Source organism: Heptranchias perlo, chromosome 9 (genome assembly GCF_035084215.1).
Source record: "Heptranchias perlo isolate sHepPer1 chromosome 9, sHepPer1.hap1, whole genome shotgun sequence".
In the NCBI taxonomy this organism is placed as follows: Eukaryota; Metazoa; Chordata; class Chondrichthyes; order Hexanchiformes; family Hexanchidae; genus Heptranchias; species Heptranchias perlo.
Window position 1 is genome coordinate 18,518,629 of NC_090333.1, and position 24,591 is coordinate 18,543,219.

A 24,591-nucleotide genomic window follows, 5' to 3' on the forward strand; every position below is an offset into this window, starting at 1 on the left:
TGGGAGAGACTAGAACTAGGGGCCACAGTTTAAAAATAAGGGGTCTCCCATTTAAGGCAGAGATGAGGAGAATTTTTTTCTCAGAGGGATATGAGTCTGTAGAACTCCCTTCCCCAGAGAGCGGTGGAGGCAGGGTCACTGAATATTTTTAACGCTAAGTTAGATAGATTCCCGATTAACAAGGGAGTCAAAGGTTATAGTAGGTAGACGGGAAAGTAGGGTTGAGGTCACAATCAGATCAGCCATGATCTTATCAAATGGCAGAGCAGGCTCGAGGGGCCGAATGTCCTACTCCTGCTCTTAATTCATATGTGCGTTTGTAATATCTCCTTATATGGCTTGATAACGCTCCTGTGAAGCGCCTTGGGAAGTTTTATTATGTTAAAGGCGCTGTATAAATGCAAGTTGTTGTTGTTGATGTGGCCACCAATGTCTGTGCCTATCTGCACCTCAGCCTTGCAGTTACTGTGATTTTTCTCATTGGTAAGAACACCCCACAGCTGGTGAACGGGAAAGCTTCAGGGTAAAGGAGGGAACAACACTGAATACAGCCCTGGACATAAACAGGGCACCAGATGGGAGGGGTCTGTGCCCGGCTGAGAGGGGTTAAGAACAAGTAACTTTCGGGGAATTACGTGCTAGTAAGCAATTCATTAGCAATAGAGGAAAAATATAAGATCGGTTCTGGTTGAAAGCAAATTTCTGATTTGAAAATGCCACAAGAATGTTCTTTGTGACTCCAGGCAGTGGCCAGGTGCCAATTCCTTTCTGCTTCACTGCAACAAGTAAAGTGGATTAAAGAAACTACTGGCACGTAGGCTGTTGTCACCTTAACCAGGACCCAAACCTACCACCCCTGGAAAGCTCTTTGACACTTCAGAGTACAGTCAGTGCAATATCCCACCGGAGAGCTGAACCATCAATAGGTACAATGTATTATATGTCTTACTAATCTTTATTGTAAAGAGTTCTGTGTGCAAATCGGCTGCTGCTTTTCCTACATTACAACAGTGATTGCAATTTAAAAAGTACCTCATTGGCTGTAAAGCACTTTGGGACATCCTGAGATTGTGAAAGGTGCTATATAAATGCAAGTCTCTCTTTCTTTCTTTCAAGTCAGAATGAAATCACTCGCTATATGCCAGCAACAAACTGGGCAAGATAGTAAAGATTACAACAATATTTCTGTTTGAATAAACTTTATGAAAATGAAGGACAACAATGCTAAAACAGTGCTGACCAGTGAAAAATGTTCAAATTGATTTCAATCTGCACTCTTATGAGTTCAGGTCACCATGGAGACTCACTCAGATTATCAGTGCCCATCTGTAAAAGCAACTAATGTTTTTAGTCTGTAATTATAACATTATCTCTCATTCCTATCATTCATACCAAGATGTTTGATAAGGGGTAAATTAAAGGGACACTCCCCTTTGCAGAGAAAATTAAAACGTCGGGAAAACACAGCATTCCCCATGAAAACATTTGTTGCTGTACGAAATGGCATTGCTCTATTATAGACCCTACATGGTCAGCTATATATCTGGACATGGTTGTTTCCACAGTGACAGAGTCACGACTAACCTATGGTCACTTCATAATTGAAGTATTTGTCATCCTTTATGGCTGATCATAACATGCTCTATCTATGCCATTTGCAGCTGTTCTCTTCCCCCTAGTCTTTTACTCCCCCTCCCCGCTCTCTCGACCCCTTTCTCTCGACCCCTTTCTCTCCTTATGCCGCCCCTCCTGAAGCAGGTGATTCATGCCGAGATACAGTTCTGTGGGCACCGGCAGCTGCCTAGTACCTGGTCCAAATGGCTACTCGTAAATGGTGAGTCTGTACAGTGCATATCAGAGGGCTTATGGGGAGCTCGCACAGCTGAGCCTGATCATGTCCTCGGCCGATGTTGGAGGGACCACTGGGTAGAGATCAGAAGCGAGAACCCTAGCCATTTTTGCCTTCTTAGCTTGGGTACATTGAGACTAATGGTAGTGCCCTCACTGTCACTGCAGCAAAGGCCAACCAATTCATAATGACCAGGGCTCTCGTCCAGTGCTGTCCAATACATTAGCCTCTAGCCACATGTGACTAATTGGGAATCCAGATGTGGCTAATGGCATTTTCGATTAGTAAATAAAAAAAATGAGTAAAAGACCTCACTGTTGGGCAGGTGACCTCAATACTCATTTGCACGGTGTATGCAGGTGTACTTCAACCTTTTTGTGCGTTTGTTGGTAAAACAAAAAGCAGAGTGAGAGTGTTTTTTGATCGTTGTGTGTGCTTTACTTCCTTGGAGACTGCTTATCTGCTAAAATGGTGTTTAACTCGGGTGAAAACACCAGATTTCAGTACCGTGGAAACACCAACATTGTGTGGAGAGGGGAGCTGTTATCATGGCCAGCTCGACCAATCGGAATAACACTCAATGCTGGCAGAAGAAAACAGGCCCAACCAATATCGAGCAGCTTCAATACAGCACATCATAGGACGAGCAGCGCCCAACCCGCGTCTGGATGGAGAGCAGGGGCAGGTCTGGCACATCTAGTAGTGAGAGTCAATACTCTCGGTAACCAATCTGATAAAGTCAAGGTGCCACTCGGAACTGCTGGACAAAAACCTAGAAACTGCACTAAGATGTGCTGTGTCTGATAAATTCATGCCAGAAATATTCAGAAATCCAAATCTCAATAGCGAAGATCAGCGCTAATGTTGTACTTCCTTATTCCCTTTGTCAATCTGAGCCAGCCTGCCTGTTTCTCAACGTTTCTGCATCATTTCCTGATCTTACTGAGACTTTCCTGGCCCTATCTGCGGTAATGATTGTGCCGGGGGTTTTACAGCTTTGTTGCATTACACAGGGAGAGCAAGAGAGACAAAATGGTGGCATCGGGGGCAATAGGAGGGAAGGGATAGGCAGAGAAACAGCTCTGTGTAGGCGGGGAATTGGTGTAGAGCACAGGTAGTGCGTGCAACCCGGCCTCAGCTTGGGAGCCATGCACAATACTGTGGAAGATGCATAGTATCATAGAATCATAGAATGGTTACAGCACGGAAGGAGGCCATTCGGCCCGTCGAGTATGTGCCGGCTCTCTGCAAGAGCAATTCAGCTAGTCCCATTCCCCGTAGCCCTGCAAATCTTTTCCCTTCAAGTACTTATCCAATTCCCTTTTGAAAGCCACAACTGAATCTGCCTCCACCACCCCCTCGGGCAGTGCATTCCAGATCACAACCACTCACTGTGTAAAAAAGATATTCCTCATGTTGCCTTTCGTTCTTTTGCCAATCACCTTAAACCTATGTCCTCTGGTTCTTGATCTTTCTGCCAATGGGAACAGTTTCTCTCTATCTACTCTGTCTAGACCTTTCATGATTTTGAATACCTCTATCAAATCTCCTCGCAACCTTCTCTGCTCTAAGGAGAACAACCCCAGCTTCTCCAGTCTATTCATGTAACTGAAGTCCCTCATCCCTGGAACCATTCTAGTAAATCTCTTCTTTACCCTCTCTAAGGCCTTCACATCCTTCCTAACGTGCGGTGCCCAGAACTGGACTTAATACTCCAGTCGTGGCCAAACCAGTGTTTTATAAAAGGTTCATCATGACTTCTTTGCTCTGGTGTTCTATGCTTCTATTTATAAAGCCCAGGATCCCATATGCTTTCTTAACTGCTTTCTCAACCTGCCCTGCCACCTTCAATGATTTGTGCACATATACCCCCAGATCTATCTGTTCCTGTACCCCTTTTAGAATTGTACCCTTTAGTTTATATTGCCTCTCCTCGTTTCTTCCTACCAAAATGTATCACTTCACACTTTACTGTGTTAAATTTCATCTGCCACCTGTCTGCCTATGCCACCAGCCTGTCTATATCCTCTTAAAGTCTATCACTATCCTCCTCACTGTTCACTACACTTCCAAGTTTCGCGTCATCTGCAAATTTTGAAACTGTGCCCTGTACACCCAAGTCCAAGTTATTAATATGTATCAAAAAAAAAAGCTGTGGCCCTAGTACCGACCCCTGGGGAACACTGCTGTATACCCACCTCCAGTCTGAAAAACAACCGTTCACCATTACTCTGTTTCCTGTCACTTAGTGAATTTCCTATCCATGCTGCCACTGCCCCTTTTATTCCATGGGCTTCAAGTTTGATGACAAGTCTATTATGTGGCACTTTATCAAATGCCTTTTGGAAGTCCATATTGCATTGCCCTTATCAACCCTCTCTGTTACCCCATCAAAAACTCATTCGAGTTAGTTAAACACGATTTGCCTTTAACAAATCCGTACTGGCTTTTCTTAATGTGACCATGTGACAGTTTTTGAAGTGACCGTTAATTTTGTCCCAGATTATCGTTTCTAAACGTTTCCCCACCACCGAGGTTAAACTGACTGGCCGGTAGTTGCTGGGTTTATCCTTACGCTCTTTTTTGAACAAGGGGGTAACATTTGCAATATTCCAGTCCTCTAGAACCAACCCCGTATCCAAGAATGTTTGGAAGATTATGGCCAGCACCTCCACAATTTCCATCCTTACTTCCCTCAGCAACCTAGAATGCATCCCATCCAGACAGAAAGCAAACATGCAGGTGCAGCAAGCAGTTAGGAAGGCAAATGGTATGTTGGCCTTCATTGCAAGAGGATTTGAGTACAGGAGCAAGGATGTCTTACTGCAGTTATACAGGGCATTGGGGAGACCACACCTGGAGTATTGTGTGCAGTTTTGGACTCCTTACCTAAGAGAGGATATACTTGCCGTAGAGGGAGTGCAGCGAAGGTTCACCAGACTGATTCCTGGGATGGCAGGACTGTCGTATGAGGAGAGATTGGGTCGACTCGGCCTGTATTCACTCGAATTTAGAGAATGAGAGGAGATCTCATTAAAACATATAAAATTCTGACAGGGCTAGACAGACTGGATGCAGGGAGGATGTTTCCCCTGGCTGGGGGGTCCAGAACGAGGGGTCACAATCTCAGGATACGGGGTAGGACATTTAGGACTGAGATGAGGAGAAATTTCTTCACTCAGAGGGCAGTGAACCTGTGGAATTCTCTACCACAGAAGGCTGTGGAGGCCAAGTCACTGAATATATTTAAGAAGGAGCTAGATAGATTTCTAAACACAAAAGGCATCAAGGGGTATGAGGAGAGAGCGGGAATATGGTATTGAGATAGAGGATCAGCCATGATCATAATGAATGGCCGATTCCTGCTCCTATTTTCTATGGACTGGGTGATTTATCTACTTTATGTACAGCTATCCTTTCTAGTACCTCCTCTTTTTCAATTTTTAGTCCACATAATTCCATATATGTGGAATTTATATTTTAATTGTTATATCCTAGAGTTTTGTATTTCACCGCTAAATCTCCAGGTTACTCTTATAAATAATAAAGTACCTGTGATGTCCTGCAGTGTTGCTTATGAATAATAAGTAAAGGACTTAGTACACCTGACCATAGTGCACAGTCCCCTAACCCTGGTCCTGTAACCAGCAATGTACCACCACTCCATCCTGTCTTTAGTGACTGAGGAACACAACAGCTCTGACTGTAAGTTTGCAGATGACACCAAGATTGGTGGCATTGTGGACAGTGAAGAAGGTTATCTGGGATTGCAACGGGATCTTGATAAATTGGGCCAGTGGGCCGATGAATGGCAGATGGAGTTTAATTTAGATAAATGTGAGGTGATGCATTTTGGTAGATCGAATCGGGCCAGGACCTACTCCGTTAATGGTAGGGCGTTGGGGAGAGTTATAGAACAAAGAGATCTAGGAGTACAGATTCATAGCTCCTTGAAAGTGGAGTCACAGGTGGATAGGGTGGTGAAGAAGGCATTCGGCATGCTTGGTTTCATTGGTCAGAACATTGAATGCAGGAGTTGGGATGTCTTGTTGAAGTTGTACAGGGCATTGGTGAGGCCACACTTGGAGTACTGTGTACAGTTCTGGTCACCCTATTATAGAAAGGATATTATTAAACTAGAAAGAGTGCAGAAAAGATTTACTAGGATGCTACCGGGACTTGATGGTTTGACTTACAGGGAGAGGTTAGACAGACTGGGACTTTTTTCCCTGGAGAGTAGGAGGTTAAGGGGTGATCTTATAGAAGTCTATAAAATAATGAGGGGCATAGATAAGGTCGATAGTCAAAATCTTTTCCCAAAGGTAGGGGAGTCTATAACGAGGGGGCATAGATTTAAGGTGAGAGGGGAGAGATACAAAAGGGTCCAGAGGGGCAATTTTTTCACTCAAAGGGTGGTGAGTGTCTGGAACGAGCTGCCAGAGGCAGTAGTAGAGGCGGGTACAATTTTGTCTTTTAAAAAGCATTTGGACTGTTACATGGGTAAGATGGGTATAGAGGGATATGGGCCAAGTGCAGGCAATTGGGACTAGCTTAGTGGTATAAACTGGGCGACATGGACATGTTGGGCCGAAGGGCCTGTTTCCATGTTGTAACTTCTATGATTCTATGACTGCACAAACTCATGGGCCCTTTGTCCCAAATGTTTTTCTTTTCTCTAGTGAGTCAGTGAGTTGTCATCCAGTGAGTAAGAGGGAATATTTAGCTCCACAACTGGATATAAATACACCAAATTAAAACAGATTTTCAAATGAGTCATTGGTTAATATACAAAGAAACCCCTCCTCCCTACAAATCTGTACTATAGAAAGAAAGACTTGCATTTATAGAGCGGCTTTCATGACCTCAGGACGTCCCAAAGCGCTTTACTGCCAATGAAGTACTTTTGACGTGTAGTCGCTGCAGCCAATTTGTCCACAGCAAGGTCCCACAAACAGCAATGAGATAAATGACCAAGTAATCTGATTTAGACGTTGGTTGTGGGATAAATATTGGCCAGCACTGCAGCCAGGAAGGGGAGGGTGGGGTGTGGGTTGAAAGTAATTCCAGTTATTGAATTTAAGACTTTTCAAAGGCACGGCTTTATAAAAATAGGTATCAAAAAGATGTTTTGTTTCTTTTCTCCCCTTTCGCTACGCCCTGGATCTTAGTGGGGGAGGGGGGGGGGGTCATTTTACGAGCCAGTGTTGCTGGTGGGCGAACCTCATTCCCGCGGCAGCACAGATCAGAAATCTGGGCGTGGAAAACACTGGGCAGTGCGCTCCCAAATTTCCAGTCTGCGCTGCACCCCCCGGTCGAGAGGCCTTGTAAGGATACGTCCCACAGCTCTGTGTACCATAACCTGCACAAGAGGCCTGCTTTCAGAGGCTTCCTGTCAGTGCTGATCAGCAACCAGCTGCTGGCAGAAGTGTGGGAGGAATGTGGTCTGGTTTGCTGTCTGATAGTGCCTCTCTTTCCTGGGGGGAAGCACCTGCTCCACAAAGGCACTTGCCGTCCGTATACGAAACCTGTGTGTGACAAACATGTATTCTCAATGTGCTCATGATAATAACACACCCCAGAAACAGGATCATTAACTGCAATGATAAACAATAATTGCAGCTAATTACCTTTTTAGCGTTGCTCACTGCACGAGATGCTCATCGAAGAATTTACAGATGAAACCACAGACTAAATAGTACATTACAGCTAACGTGGTACTGAGCCTGGTTGGATACCTGAGTTAAAGGAAGTTAGTTGACCGTAGCCAGCATGGTGGTTGGAGTTGGTACAATTGGCTCGGCCAAGGTTTCCCCCCCCCAACTCATCATCATTCTCCCTAACCCCTGGTGGAACAACGCCCATCTGCACAGGTTCAGCTGCGGAGCCCCCATCTCCCTCCTCCAGAACTGCTGCCCTTCACCGTCTGGGTAACAAAGTGAAAAATGGTACAGTAGTGCAGGAGGCCCACTGTCTGAGGAACTGTACCCTGGTATGAATCAGGAGGAGCAAAAGGAGAGAGATAGAGTGCAGAGTAGAATATAAAATATATTTTGCATCCATAAACATCTTCATAACCCACTTGCTGTGGAATAAAAAAATCTCCGTGTTCCCCTCTCCATTTCAAGCGTAAATCACCATTTTGTTTACTGAGACAATGTCCTCGATATTAAACCCCCCACCCTCCCCACCTCACGATGGGTAAGGGGGGTCTCGAGGGAGTTAAAGACTTAAATATGGGGGATGTGTCCCCAACAAGACGCGCATGGGCCCACTGCCTTTTTTACGGTGACGGATATCGATGTGTCCGAGCGTCCTGCCGTGGACAGGCGGGACACTTCATTGACATATTTAAATCGGGCTCCCACAGTGCAATTGGGAGCAAGATTTAACATTCACTGCTTTCCATGAGGGTTTCCCAGGGCTCGGGAGACCCGGCAGTGAGAGAGAGGCGGGAGTGGCCAGCTCCACAAGCTAAGTGCATTCCTCAACAACCCTTGTGGGCCAGGAGGATCAGGAGCGCTCCCCTCCAGCCCCTCAAGTGTCATAAATTGAATAGCCAGGTGGTGAAGGACAGAATACTGGAGCCTGGTCTTCAGTTGCTTCCAAGCCTTTATTCACAGAGATCCACATTACCGACTGTGCACCCCCTAGGTAAGCTCTCATATAAATGGATACGAGAGTCCCCAATTGATACGCACCACTTGAATACAATTAACACTAATTGATATAAATCACACGGATACAATTAACATCAAGGAAGCCTTCAGCCTCCCCCCGCCGCAACGGCCGACCCGTCCCCTCCAGATTGCTGGGTCCGTCCCCTAGGGTCCCTGTTTGTTGTATCCTGCCGCTGGCTTTTCCCTTCCAGCCACTGGACAGGTTATCAATTTGTCCGGCTGGCAGGCGAAATAGGATAAAAAATGATAATGAGGTTCTGCCGTTAAGATCGGCAGGACCTCAGTGTCCCCGGCCTTGCCGGATTCTTTGGTCGTTTTCAGCCTCCCCCACCTCCCCGTAAATATCGGGGCCGAGATTTTTTAAAAAACACAAAACTACTTAATAAATGTAACAGAAAGTCGTTACCTTTCATCTAATCCTAGCTTTAGCCACTGGGTAGCCAGGAATAATGAATGTAGAGCTGGGATGAGTTGGCTGTCAGACAAACTCCAGCTCATTAAAGCCTGATTAACCCTGTGGTACTGAGTGACAACCTCAACATCACATCAAAACAACAAGACCATCTGTTACAACAAACCAAAGTCTCGTGACAGGATGTCACTTCTAATGTTTGAGATTGAGGATGAGACACACAGTTGGTGCAGAGTGGAAGGAGCATTACTCAGCATTTAACCTCATCATACTGGACCTGGAAATGCTCGTCATTAACATCACCTGCCCCCGCTCCCTGCGCCCCCATCACCTGCCCCCGCTCCCTGCGCCCCCATCACCTGCCCCCGCTCCCCGCTCCCCCATCACCTGCCCCCGCTCCCAGCGCCCCCATCACCTGCCCCCGCTCCCTGCGCCCCCATCACCTGCCCCCGCTCCCTGCGCCCCCATCACCTGCCCCCGCTCCCAGCGCCCCCATCACCTGCCCAGCGCCCCCATCACCTGCCCAGCGCCCCCATCACCTGCCCCCGCTCCCTGCGCCCCCATCACCTGCCCCCGCTCCCTGCTCCCCCATCACCTGCCCTGCTCCCTGCTCCCCCATCACCTGCCCCGCTCCCAGCGCCCCCATCACCTGCCCCCGCTCCCTGCGCCCCCATCACCTGCCCCCGCTCCCTGCGCCCCCATCACCTGCCCCCGCTCCCTGCGCCCCCATCACCTGCCCCCGCTCCCAGCGCCCCCATCACCTGCCCCCGCTCCCAGCGCCCCCATCACCTGCCCCCGCTCCCAGCGCCCCCATCACCTGCCCCCGCTCCCTGCTCCCCCATCACCTGCCCCCGCTCCCTGCGCCCCCATCACCTGCCCCCGCTCCCTGCGCCCCCATCACCTGCCCCCGCTCCCTGCGCCCCCATCACCTGCGCCCCCATCACCTGCCCCCGCTCCCTGCGCCCCCATCACCTGCCCCCGCTCCCAGCGCCCCCATCACCTGCGCCACTCGCTGCACCCCCATCACCTGCCCCCGCTCCCAGCGCCCCCATCACCTGTCCCCGCTCCCTGCGCCCCCATCACCTGCCCCCGCTCCCAGCGCCCCCATCACCTGCCCCCGCTCCCAGCGCCCACATCACCTGCCCCCGCTCCCTGCGCCATCACCTGCCCCCGCTCCCAGCGCCCACATCACCTGCGCCCCCATCACCTGCCCCCGCTCCCTGCACCCCCATCACCTGCCCCCGCTCCCAGCGCCCCCATCACCTGCCCCCGCTCCCTGCGCCCCCATCACCTGCGCCCGCTCCCAGCGCCATCAACTCCCCCCGCTCCCAGCGCCCCCATCACCTGCCCCCGCTCCCAGCGCCCCCATCACCTGCCCCCGCTCCCAGCGCCCCCATCACCTGCCCCCGCTCCCAGCGCCCCCATCACCTGCCCCCGCTCCCAGCGCCCCCATCACCTGCCCCCGCTCCCAGCGCCCCCATCACCTGCCCCCGCTCCCAGCGCCCCCATCACCTGCCCCCGCTCCCAGCGCCCACATCACCTGCCCCTGCTCCCAGCGCCCACATCACCTGCCCCAGCTCCCAGCGCCCACATCACCTGCCCCCGCTCCCAGCGCCCACATCTGCTTCCTAGACATTATTCCTCCCATGAACAACATGTTGCAGAAAGTCAGTTATATCCTTAATATATTGGCATTATTCTTCCAAGAAGATTTGGCCCATGTTAACGACACACGCCGTTATTAATGCGCAAGTTGGCCAGCAAGTTCAGGGGCCTAAGAGATATGCCGTGAGTTCCGAATCTCCAGAATTTGCTGGTCGATTTACACCGCTCCACCGATCGCTTCACACAAACGGCATCTCGCCCTGAACCTCCCCATTATTTTTTAAGAACATACTGGATTTGCCCATTAAACTCGTCGCAGAAAGTTAGGGCTCAATTAATAGTTTAACTACCCTTTTAACGATGTGATCATTGTTAATGCAAATCAGTCTCTCCAGCCCGGAAAGGGACCAATTTAAATTGTGAAGTCTCATTCCTGAATATAGTAAGCTGTTGTTAAAGATTTCAAAAATGTCAAATTTTAAATTTTCTTACTTTCCCGGAGTCTTTTTTTTCTCTTTTAATCCAATCTTTTTTCCCTCTCTATTTCTCTTTCTATACTTGATTTGATTCCAATTCACCTTCCTTCTCCGTCGTTCCTTCTGTTTCTTTCTCAATCCTTCAATCTCATTGGTTAAGGAGATGTTGGTCCTGTCATTCACTGAGGTCCCAGATGCCTCCTTGCCATGCCTTAATCAGCTCACAATTCCAGCAAGTTACGATGCAAAAAATTGAGCTGAAGGGTGCAGCAAAAGTCTAACTAACGACGCACGCAGCGAGATGCCCAGCAAGATCTGGCCCATTATCTCTAGTCTTTATGTCTCTCCATTGCAACCTTTCTTGTATCTCTAGTCTATCAATACCAAAATGGCCTTTTCACCTCTGAACTTCTCCTTTGCTCCCTCTGAACTCCAAATATACCATCCTCACATACTTACTCCTCCCTGCATCCTCACTGTGTACAGTTCGGGTCTCCATATTATAGTGAGAATCTCATAGAATCATTACAGCACAGAAGGAGGCCATTTGGCCCATCGAGCCTGTGCCGGTTTGTTGTAAGAGCAATCCAGTTAGTCCCATTCCCCCGCTCTTTCCCCGTAGCCCTGCAAATTTTTTTCCCTTCAAATATTTATCCAATTCCTTTTTGAAAGCCACGATTGAATCTGCACCCACCATCCCCCCACCCCGGCAGTACATTCCAGATCATAACTACTCGCTGCGTAAAAAGGTTTTTCCTCATGTCGCCTTTGGTTTTTCTGCCAATCACCTTAAATCTGTGTCCTCTGGTTCTCAACCCTTCCGCCAATGGGAACAGTTTCTCTCTATTTACTTTATCTAAACCAGTCATGATTTTGAACACTTCCATCAAATCTCCTCTCAACCTTCTCTGCTCTAAAGAGAACAACCCCAGCTTCTCCAGTCTATCCACGTAACTGAAGTACCTCATCACTGGAATCATTCTAGTAAAACTTTTCTGCTCCCTCTCCAAGGCCTTCACATCCTTTCTAAAGTGCGGTGCCCAGAATTGGACACAATATTCCAGCTGTGGCCGAACCAGTATTTTATAAAGGTTCATCATAACTTCCTTGCTTTTGTACTCTATGCTTCTATTTATAAAGCCCAGGATCCTGTATGCTTTTTTAACCACATTCTCAACCTGTCCTGCCACCTTCAAAGATTTGTGCATATATACTCCAGGTCTCTCTGTTCCTGCACCCCCTTTAAAATTGTACCAATTAGTTTATATTGCTTCTCCTCGATCTTCCTGCCAAAATGTATCACCTTGCACTTCTCTGCATTAAATTTCCTCTGCCACGTGTCTGCCCATTCCACCAGCCTGTATGTCCTCCTAAAGTCTATTACCATTCTCCTCACTGTTTACTACACTCCCAAGTTTTGTATCATCTGCAAGTCCAAGTCATTAATATATATCAAAAAAAAGCAGTGGTCCTAGTCCCGAACACCACTGTATACCTTCCTCCAGTCCGAAAAACAACTGGTCACCACTACTCTCTGTTTCCTGTCATTTAGTCAATTTTGTATCCATGCTGCCACTGCCCCATTTATTCTATGTGCTTCAATTTTGCTGACAAGTCTATTATGTGGCATTTTATCAAACGCCTTTTGAAAGTCCATATTCACATCAACCGCATTGCCCTCATTGACCTTCACTGTTACCTCATCAAAAAACTCAAGTTAGTTAAACATGATTTGCCTTTAACAAATCCGTGCTGGCTTTCCTTTATTAATCCACACTTGTCCAAGTGACTTAATTTTATCCCAGATTATGGTTTCTAAAAGCTTCCTCACCACCGAAGTTAAACTGACTGGTGTGTAGTTGCTGGGTTTATCTTTACACCCTTTCTTGAATAAGGGTGTAACATTTGCAATTCTCCAGTCCTCTGGCACCACCCCCATATCTAAGGATGTTTGGAAGATTATGGCCAGCACCTCCGCAATTTCCATCCTTACTTTCCTCAGCAACCTAGGATGCATCCCATCCAGACTGGGTGACTTATCTACTTTAAGCATATTCAGCCTTTCTAGTATCTCCATCAATTTTTAGCCCATCCAGTATCTCAACTACCTCTCTTTTTACTGTGACATTGGCAGCATCTTCTTCCTTGGTAAAGACAGATGCAAAGTACTCATTTACTACCTCAGCCATGCCCTCTGCCTCCATGCGTAGATCTTTTTGGTCCCTAATCGGCCCCTCCTCTCACTACCCATTTACTGTTTATAGAAGTCTTTTGGATTCCCTTTTAGAGGCATTGGAGAGGGTGCAAAAAATTCACAAGGATGATACCAGAACTGAGAAGATATAGTTATCAGGAAAGGTTGAACAGGCTTCACTCTGAGGGGTGGCCTGATGGAGGTCTTTAAGGTAATGAGGTGGACGTAGAGAAAGTATTTCCACTTGTGGGGGAGTCCAAAAACTAGAGGTCATAAATATAAAATAGCGGCTAATAAATCCAATAGGGAATTCAGGAGAAAGGTTTTTACCCGAAGAGTGGTAAGAATGTGGAACACACTACCACAAGGCATAATTAAGGCAAATAGCATAGATGCATTTAAGGAAAAACTAGATAACCACATGAGGAAAGATGGAATAGAAGGGCATGCTGATAGGGTTAGATGAAGTGGTGGGGGGGGGGGGGGGGGGGGGGAAGGAGGCTCGTGTGGAGCATGAGCGTCGATATAGACCAGTTGGGCCGAATGGCCCATTTCTGTGCTGTAGTTTCGACGCAACTCGATGTAAATCAAGATTCAGTGCATGCACTGACTCTACTCCACTCTATTCTATTCTTTCCCAGGACCTCTAAACTATGGAACTCCTTACTTCCTTTAGTCACTCCTTCCTCCTTTAATCTTCAAATTTAGCATCGCCTATTTCTAGATTGGTCACACCTTCTCTTTGCCCTGTTTTTAAGCCTGACACTCTGGACCTCAGCCCTTTAACGCAAAGAGAAAACAAAACAACAGAGCTGACTTTGAGATGGCAGCCTGCGCAATACTGCCCAGATCTTATGGTGCTCATTTGACAAATATGAATATGAGCCTTTTTCCACAGATTAATATTCTCTGACAGCCTGACCACTTAATGCGATTAATCTATCCATCAGAGTTCATTAATGCAACGTTAAATCGAGGAGGGCAGTCTAGTTACCACTAGAGGGCGCCAGCTTTCACTATGTTTCAGCCTATTTTGAGTGTGTCGAGCTTATTTTCCAAATGGAATGACCTGGTGCATCAGTCGAGCAATGTTGTACAGTATTTCAACACACCATCAACCCTTTTACTCCCTGATGAGATATTTACACCAAGAATTCTTTGGGATTGGTAAAGCAAGATAATTAACAGTGGTTAAGACTTGCCACAGGAACTTGCAGCCTGACAACAACAACTTTAGTGGCTCCTCGCGTGCAGACAGGTGTCTCAAAGTACTTCACAGGGCGGTGGACAAATAGTTAGAAACTGAGGGAGTAAGGAAAAAAAAAACTAGGAGCTGAAGGGTGAAAGAACGGTCAAAGAGGAGGGAAGGAGGTGAAAGTAGTGGGGCAGAATCCTAGCAGCTGAATTGGATGGATGTTGCTGATATGGACCACACATACATAATAAATTAGCAGCAGTAAATCATTGACTTTGTAGAGTGCCCTCGAGATGTCTCTCTCAACATAAGCTTCACTGTAGGAATGCAGGTTACTGCTGTAGTTGGGAGCTGGCTGCATCAGCCGCTCGTCCTTTAACAACCAATGTCAATGCCAATGCCATCCTACTGTGGCTATTCAATACAATGTAACTCATTCTTCACGTCCCAGCGCTGCCCAGTTTTGCACAGATGAGCCTCGCTGCACACTGTGTTCTGAAGGCCAGACTGTCTCCATTTGTTAGAATCAAGAACCAGATTAGAACAATGAAAGTCAAATGTTGTAACCACCAGCCCTACCAGTCAGCTAGTAGTATAAGGTCCCAAGGCGCTTCACAGGAGCACAATCAGACAAAGTTGGACACCGAGCCACAGAAGAGATATTAGGGCAGGCAAAGAGATAGGTCTTAAGGAGCATCTTAAAAGGAGGAGAAAGAGAGGAAGAGAGGCGGAGAGGTTTAGGGAGGAAATTCCCGAGCTTAGGGCCTAGGCAGCTGAAGGCACGGCCGCCAATAGTGGAGTGATTAAAATCAGGGATGCGCAAGAGGTAAGAATTGGAGGAGTGCAGAGATCTCGGAGGGCTGTAGGGCTGGAGGAGGTTACAGAGGTAGGGAGGGATTTGAAAATAAGGATGAGAATTTAAAAAATAACGAGGTGTTGCCTGGATGGGGAGCCGATGTAGGTCAGCGGGCACAGGGGTGAAGGGTGAACGGGTCTTGGCGGGCGTTAGAATACAGGCAGCAGAATTTTGGACGAGCTCAAGTTCAGAGAGGCTGGAAGATTGGAGGCCGGCCAGGAAAGCATTGAAATAGTCAAGTCTAGAAGTAACAAAGGCATGGATGAGGGTTGCAGCAGCAGAACAGCTGATGCAGGGGCGGAGACGGGTGATGTTACGGAGATGGAAGTAGGTGGTCTCGATGATGGAGCAGATGTGGGGTTGGAAGCTCATCTCAGGGTCAAATAGGACGCCAAGGTTGCGAACGGAGTTTGTGGTGGGGACTGAAGACAATGGCTTCGCTCTTCCCAATATTTAGTTGGAGGAAATTTCTGCTCATCCAGTACTGGATGTCAAACAAGCAACGTGACAAATCAGAAACAGTGGAGGGGTCAAGAGAGGCAGTGGTGAGGCAGAGCTGGGTGTCGTCAGCCTACGTGTGGAACCTGACATTGTGTTTTCAGATGAGGTCACCGTGGGGCAGCATGTAGATCAGAAATAGGAGGGGGCCAAGGATAGATCCTTGGGGGACTCCAGAGGTAATGATGTGGGAGTGGGAAGAGAAGCCATTGCAGGTGATTCTCTGGCTACGACTGGACAGATAGGAATAGAACCAGGCGAGGGCAGTCCCACCCAGCTGGACGACGGAGGAGAGGCGTTGGAGGAGGATGGTGTGGTCAACCGTGTCAAAGGCTGCAGACAGGTCGAGAAGGATGAGGAGGGATAGTTTACCATTGTCACAGTCATATAGGATGTCATTTGTGACTTTGAGAAGGGCCGTTTCAGTAATGTCGCAGAGGCGGAAACCCCGCAAAAGGACTGCAAATGATTTTTGTCAAGTGTCTCCTATGTGGCTTATCTGCAGTTAGGTTTGTTACAATTAATTAGACCCAGAACATGCTCCAATATCACTTTTATGCTGTTTCTTCCTAGTTCATGTAACAATCTGCACTAATTGCACAGCCACTTATGTTATTTGACTTTGAGTGATCACCATAAACAACAAACACTTTACAAGTTCTTGTTCATTTTTCTCTTGTTACTCACATCAAAGGGGTCAGTTGAGGGTAACTGGAGAGATTTTTAAACTGCTGAGAAAAGCTTAGCTCTCTGTATTTTTTTTAGCCTGTTTGAGCTCGCTGTTAGAAAAGGTTCTCTGTAATCCAGCTGCTGTACAGCAGTCAGTCTCTGGCACAGATGTAGCCTCACAGCTTCCAAAAGGCAGGAGATGCAAGTTTGTTCTTCAGATTCTGTGACCAAGGCCTGAAGTTGGAAAGTCATCCAGTGTTGGCTATTATTTAGTTCACGGAGTTCACAAAATCTCACAAACCAAAACAAAGCGTCCCTTGTTTTTACAAATCCGTGTCTGACTTGTTAACAGTTTAATCTTGTGTAGAATGGGTGGTTTCTGCTGCGACAATCAGTGAATTTTCCAAAGAAGCCATTTCACGAGTACTATTTTTAAAAGCCACAGATCAAGTGTAGAGTATGATTTAATTAAAATGCTTTTATAGATCACTCATGTTAAGGTCAGTGAAATGCTTATCATCTTTCTGTAGGTTTAAGTCCACAATGTGTTGAACCCTGATCCCCACTTTTAAATTCATTCCAGTTTATGGGTTTATACTTTCTCAGATTAACAGAAGTCGTGCTGAGTGTTAAACTGCCAGGGCAGCTGAATAACGGGTAAACTTTGTAAGGAAGGCAGTTTGATCAGTTCTCAGAAACGTGCGTGGAACGAGCAATATTATGGCAGGTGAGACATTTTAATTGTATATGCTCAGTCTACACTCGAGGGCTGCAGTGGCTATCATCATCATATAAATTGCTCTGTGCCCTCTTTAACTCAGTGGCTAACCCTTAGTTATTGTGTCACCTGATGGGAATTAAACCCCCAAGGAGCTGGAATTGCTGCATTATTGCCCTTTCTGAAGAGTGAAGAAAGTACTTGATAAAGGCTCAACGAGGCAAGATAAGTCAGCCACAAATCAACTCTAAAGCAGAGTAGCCAGCCAGTTGCGTCTATAGTAAATCTGATCATTGTATGTACGGTATTCAGAAACAAGTTACGTACCTTGACATATTCAAGGGTGTAGTCCATAATGTGCTTGTCCCTGTAGGTGAGAAAAGAAGTGTTGGTGACATTTGCTGGATTTTTAGAATGATTTAAAAGAAACAAAGAGCACGCACAGCTATTTAATGAACAGAAAATGATTTCACGTCACAGCACATCTGCAAATTCATGTTTTATCTGTCAGCATTTAAAAAATAAATGAAAGTACCCTTTACCCTGGATATATTAATACACTCCTTCTGCAAGCACTGTGCAATCAAAATATACAATGACTTCATAAAATATATATATGGGAACCCACACATAAATGTACAATGGCCTCAAAGTATATTGGACTGTGCACTTAAATGAACAAAGGATTCAAAATCTATAAAATATATACCGAAATGCACAACGGCCTTATTAAATATATTGGACTATACACAAACATACAATGACCTATTAAAATAATATGGGAATGTACTTTCTGGAGAATTAGATGCCAAAAACAATACATTTGACACATTTTAAAATAAGAAGTCCTTTGTAAATATGCTCAAAGATTTCTTTTGTTTCATATTTATAGCAAAATCATAACTGATTTCATTTAAAAATGTGTTTTATAGTTTCACTATAAACAGATATCAGGAAATTTCACAAATAAACTCACAAGGTCACTGCACACCATGATCAGAGGAAATTCTTAACTCATTGTTGGTAACATCCCAATTTGAGATCTAGATCATTAAATGAGCCTATTGTTTAACAGAGGATTCTCTAGGGAGGGAGTGATGCTTATTCCATGAGGGGGAAGGACTGAATGACCCGGAGTGACCAAAGCTCTTTAGCTGTCTCTCACGAGCACTGCTCCTTCAAGTATGTTGTTTGCACAACTAAGGCTTTATGCAATGAAACACTGAAGATGAAATGTTGGGCAAACAACTGAAATGTGTGGTAAAATTTGAGTACAAAAGTAAAAATGTATTCACTTTTACCATGTACACAATGACTCAAGTTGATTTTTTCTTTCGTTAATTTGCTTTGATAGTCAATAGTTTCCACATTGTAATTTACTGTTGGTGTGGATGAGGCTCTTTTATTCATTCTTGTTCTTTCCATGATTGGTGCTCACTCCACATACTGTAACCATCCTAGTCCTCTGCCAATGCTATTCTGAAGTCAGCCACCAAAGAGCGTCTGAGAGTAGCCTGCACCCCACACTCTTGGATTTCCCTGCCTTCTGGCTTGGGAGTGCTTTTTTTTTTTGGGAACAGGAGTAGGCCGTTCAGCCCCTCAAACCTGTTCCGCCATTCAATTAGATCATGAGATTGTGTGAAGAAGTGCTTCCTGACATCACCCCTGAATAGCCAAGATCTAATTTTAAGGTTATGCCCACTCGTTCTTGGCTCCCCCACCAGAGGAAGTAGTTTCATTTCCCCCCCCCCACCCCAGTGCTTTCCCCTTGGAGATGAGATAAGTGGCCATTAAAAAAAACTCCTTCTCCTTCCTGTCCTGAAGGTGCTGTTGACTCATTGCTGGGGTACATTTCTACACACAGGCACCAGTCAACCTCCACTGCCTTGTCTAAGTAACATTATTCAGACATGAACCTTGGTAGAGTGTGTTGGCAGGATATTCAACTGTTAGTCGGGGTTGGGGAATCTTCACAGCTGAACCTGATCTGACACCCACGCCCCCAGAAAGGGTCACAGGACCGGGATCAGGAGTGGACCCTGGCCAAGTTTGACTAACCCAGGAGCACTGAGCTCAATTGCAGACCCCTCGTCACCCCAACTGAGATCAGCGCAGCCCTTCGTGGTCAGTGCATCATCCTTTAAATATCTTTACAATTTAGCATTACCCTCCCTTATATTGTTAGCTATACTACTGACATTATTCCAGTCAAACAAAACAAGGCGTTTGAACGGAACAGCCCCTCTCCTTGTTTTTATTCAGTGTGGATGGCTTACAGTGACAATGTAAGGAGTAGACTGGGAGGTGACGTGGAATAATTCCAAGTCTACATTCCAATTAACCAAGTCCCAATAATTAACCAAGTCTCAATAATTAACCAAGTATGCAGAAGTAGCTCGCCTCTCAATCACATTCTCAGGGATTGCTTTGGGCACTCACCAATTGGCCCAGTGCGAATGTTTCTTCTACAAGATTAAATGTGTTTTCCTCCAGCTAATAATGTGGGAATTTTATTTTAAAATATCAGGATTCGGTCATAGCATCACTCTGCTTGATGCGATTTGAATTGTTTCATGAAGTTTAGAACTAACTAGAAAGTACATTATAAAGTTCACAGAGAGAGTACAGAGTAGATTCACCAGGGGATGAGAAACGATAGTTATGAGGAAGGGCTAGAGATAGCAGCTCTATCTCCATTGGAGCAGAGAAGCCAAAGGAGGAGATTTATTAGAGGTTTTAAATTTTTTTTTTTAAAAAGGCTTTTGATAGGGTGAATAGGGAAGGATTATTTCCTCTGGTTGGTAATCAGTGACAAGGGATCATCAATGTAAAATTACATAGGAACAGGAGTAGGCCATTCAGCCCCTCGAGCTTGTTCCACTATTTAATTCGATCGTGACTGATCTGTATCTTAATTCCATTTACTCACCTTGGTTCCATATCCTTAATAACCTTGTCTAAGAAAAATCTATCAATCTCAGTTTTGAAATTTTCAATTGACCCCCAGCCTCAACAGCTTTTTGGGGGAGAGAGTTCCAGATTTCCACTACCCTTTGTGTGAAGAAGTATTTCCTGACATCACCCCTGAATGGCCAAGATCTAATTTTAAGGCTATGCCTCCTTGTTGTTGATTTCCCCACCAGAGGAAATAGTTTCGCTCTATCTACCCTGTCAAACCTTTTAATCATCTTAAACACCTTAATTAGATCACCCCTTAATCTTCCATATGCAAGGCAATACAAGCCTAGTCAATGCAACTCATAATTTAACCCTTTTAGTCCCGGTATCATTCTGGTGAATCTGAGCTGCACCCCCTCCAAGGTCAATATATCCTTCCTGAGGTGCGGTGCCCAGAACTGAACACAGTACTCTTCTTCAACAAAGTGCCATGGAATCTTATACGTCCACCTGAACGGGCAGTTGGGGCTTCGGTTTAACATCTCGTTCAAAAGACGGCACCTCTGACAATGCAGCGCTCCCTCAGAGTGCCAGCCTAGATCACGTGCTCAAATCACTGGAGTGGGGTTAGACACAAGAGACGAGAGCCCTACTGCTGAGTCAACTTGACACGGTCTCTTGAAAACGTGTCAAAAGACGTGGAACAGCTGCTGTGTGTAAATTTTGTGACAGTCACAGTACATACACAGCAGCTTGGGTAAATGTTAAAATGATACTAATACTTCCACACAGCACTAAGCATATAACATAGGGAATAATAGGTGTCAACAGGGAACTATTTAAGATAACACCTGTCCGGTCCAGGATGGAAAGCTATGAATGGAACTGTCGCTCAGCTTCCAGAGTCAGGAGCTGTCACACCTACCGGATGAAGACTGACCTTTTTTAGTGTTGAATGGAATTTTTTTTTAAAAACTGGTGAACAAAAGGCCAGCTCTGATCCTTAAACTACCCGCTTTTGAAATGTGACATATTCTCTGAATAGACGGAAAAGCAAAAAAACAAACACGTAGAAAGAACAGAGAGAAAAAAAGTCAAGTGAATCTAGGTGTCAGAGAACACAGCCATCCAAATAGGTGGGTTAATAGAATCCCGGAGTTCCAGCCCCTGCCCTAGACCATCCCAATATTCCTCATTGTGCTCAGTTACCCATCCCCAGGATAGAATGAACCTCGTCACTCACTTTCTGTTTCATTTCAGGTTGCTATGATGTGCACTGCAAGTAGTTTTGTGTCTTCTTCCTCTCCTCTGCTGAAAGTGCTGACTCATTGCTGGGATATAGTTTCACAAGCATTTCAAGTACTTCACCCAAGTGGTCATTCTTTAGCTGAGAGTCCAGACAGAATCAGCATGGCTGTTCAACTGCGAAAGGCATCACAGATGATTCCCTAATCATGTTGCCACCACTTTCTAGTGGACAATTTCCCCCTCGCTAGCCCACGGAGGCCAATTGTATGCTGGCTGAGACCAGCTAGCTCAGCACAGACTAGAAACTGAATGTTGTCAAAGTGTCATTCTTCACTGGTCTGTATAGTTTAATGCAACAGTGGTTGATGCCTTTACCCACTAGACCAACTTAGCTGGCACCAGTTCTGATGTAGGTTTATCATGGGAGATGTTAGCTACCTCCAAATAAACTAGCAAGAAGAGGTAGTCAAAGGGGTATAGGGAATAGCGTTTTTACAATGTGTGAAGGACTCATTTCTCACCCAGTATGTAAAATGCCCAAGAGAGGAAACACTGCTGGGTCTAATAATGGGAAATCAACCAGAACAGATAAGAGGAGTAAGCGTGGGGGAACATCTAGGCAATAGCGATCACAACATAAGGTTTAAGATAAAGATTGTGAAGGACATAAGATGACAAAGACCAAAGTAATAAATTGGGGGAAAAAAAACTGATTTTCAGAGGATGAGAATGGAACTAGAAAAAATAAGCTGGAAAAATTTACTGGCAAACAAAGATGTAGAACAGCAGAGGGAAACATTTAAAACAGTGATTAAGGGTCCAGGAGAAATACATCCCACTAAAAAGCAAGAACAAGCTAGACAGTAATGACACACCGTGGATAGATTAAAAAAAGGGCAAAATTGAAACTAAAGAAAAAGGCATACACTAAGTACACAGACAACAAAGGAGAGGATGACAAAAAGGAATACAAAAAAGTTAGGGAAGGTCTTTGACCTGAAACATTAACTCTTTCTTTCCCCACAGATGCTGTCTGACTTGCTGGGTATTTCCAGCATTTTCTGTTTTTATATTAAATAATTACTTTGCTTCAGTATTTACCAGGGAGACTAGTATGATGGGTCTGATATTAGAAGAAGAGATCAAAAATGATGTAAAGACATTTAAGATAGAAAGGAGGGAAGATAATTGATAAACTAATCAAACTTAGAGAGGATAAAACTCCTGGTCCGGATGGATTGCATCCGAGCATATTAAAAGTTAGGGAAAACATAGCAGAGGCTCTATTACAAATATATAAAAATTGATTAGGAAAGAGAATAGTGCCAGAGGACTGGCGGACAGCTAATGTACTATCTCCTTTTTTAAATATAGGAATCACAAGTCCAGGGAACTAACAACCAATTAGCTTAACATTGGTGGTAGGTAAGATAGTGGAATCCACACATATATGTAATAGAGAAACATCTAGAAACAGAAAATATAATGGTCAGCACGGATTTCAAAAGGGAAGGTCATGCTTGACCAACCTTATTGAATTCTTTGAAGAAGTAAAAGAAAGTGTAGACAAGGGTAATGTAGATGTAATATATTTGGATTTTCAAAAGGTCTTCGATAAGGTACCACATAGTAGACTCATGATTAAGGTCAGAGCATGTGGATTCAGGGGACAAGTAGCAGAATAGATGGCAAGCTGGCTACAAAACTGAAAACAGAGAGTAGGGCCTCAGGGAAAGAGCGGGGGAATGAGACTAACTGGACTGCTCTTACAAAGAGCTGGCACGGTCTTGATGGGCTGAATTGGGGGATAGAGTTAATACTGAGGAGGATTGCAAGAAAATACAGGAAGACATTAATAAACTTGCAGAATGGGCATGTAATTGACAAATGAATTTCAATATAGGTAAGTGTGAGGTGGGACATTTTGGTAGGAATAATAAGGAGGCCACATACTCCTTGGAAAGTAAGAGTCTAAATGGGGTAGAGGAGCAGAGGGATTTAGGGGTACAGATACACAAATCACTAAAAGTAGCAACACAGGTTAATAAGACCATAAAAAAAGCAAACCAAGCAGTAGGGTTCATTTCTAGAGGGATAGAATTGAAAAGCAGAGAAGTTATGCTAAACTTGTACAGAACCTTGGTTAAACCATATTTGAGTATTGTGAACAGTTCTGGTCTCCATATTATAAAAAGGATATAGAGGCACTGGAGAAGGTGCAAAAAAATTTACTAGGATGTTACCAGAAATGAGATGTTATTCCTATCAGGAAAGATTGAATAGGCTGGGGCTCTTTTCTCGAGAAAAGAGAAGACTGATGGGTGACCTGATAGAGGTCTTTAAGATTATGAAAGGGTTTGATAGAGTTGACGTAGAGAAGATGTTTCCACTTACAGGTGAGACCAGAACTAGGGACCATAAATATAAGATAGTCACTAACAAATCCAATAGGGAATTCAGGGGAAACTTCTTTACCCAGAGAGTGGTAAGAATGTGGAACTCGCTACCACATGGAGTAGTCAAGGTGACTAGCATAGATGCATTTAAGGGGAAGTTAGATAAACACATGAGGGAGAAGGGACTAGAAAGATATATTGATAGGATTAGATGAAGAGTGGCAGGAGGCTCACATGGAGCATAAACACTGGCATGGACCTGTTGGGCCGAATGGCCTGTTTCTGTGCTGTACATTCTTTGTAATTCTTTGTATTTCTAGCAGCAAGACCTATTTCATTTTAAATAACTCAAAACACTGATAGCTCACTGTGGGCTTTGTTCTCTCATTTAATCACTGGTCTAACAACATGTCAGCAGTGTGGGGTATATGTCATATAAAAGCACAGCTTGTAAACCAAGATTGAACTCAGGAAAACAACCAGTTCCCAACAGATATTCCCAGTTACCGCCAGGTTTGTACAAAGTGAATGTGCCATTACAAACCAATCATGCTGTCTTATATTCGTCTCATAACAATGAGATTGGGTGACATTATTTTGTGATTGAAGAGAACTGATAAGAATGTCCTCTATTGTCAATCAGAGGAAGACAGAATGGCAGCTGAGAAGGTGCGCAAATTTAAAAACTGCTAAACATGCATAACGTAGTCGCCCTGCTTTTAGGCCGCATCCCAAAACCACAGTCCTAGACCCTCCCCTTGAAAGTAATTATTAACTTGCATATTTCACACCCCAACTCAAAACACGTTTTTTATTGATATATGTGTGCGATATGTGCATAAATACAGTGAGCCAAAAGGGGGTTGTTGTACATCAATACTATGGTTGGGACAAAGACAA

General features: G+C 45.1%; 1 protein-coding gene and 1 long non-coding RNA gene across 2 annotated transcripts in view; one reads left to right on the plus strand and one right to left on the minus strand.

Moving 5' to 3' along the window:
- Positions 1–24,591, minus strand: part of bcar3 (BCAR3 adaptor protein, NSP family member) — a 158,847-nt gene that overhangs the window by 57,121 nt on the left and 77,135 nt on the right. Inside the window, exon 5 of the mRNA XM_067989945.1 lies at positions 17,477–17,516. Within this exon, the coding sequence (XP_067846046.1) occupies positions 17,477–17,516 (40 nt within the window). The remainder of the gene's footprint in view (positions 1–17,476; positions 17,517–24,591) is intronic.
- Positions 1–24,591, plus strand: part of LOC137325164 (uncharacterized) — a 49,351-nt gene that overhangs the window by 15,073 nt on the left and 9,687 nt on the right. The gene's annotated exons all lie outside the window — the stretch shown is intronic.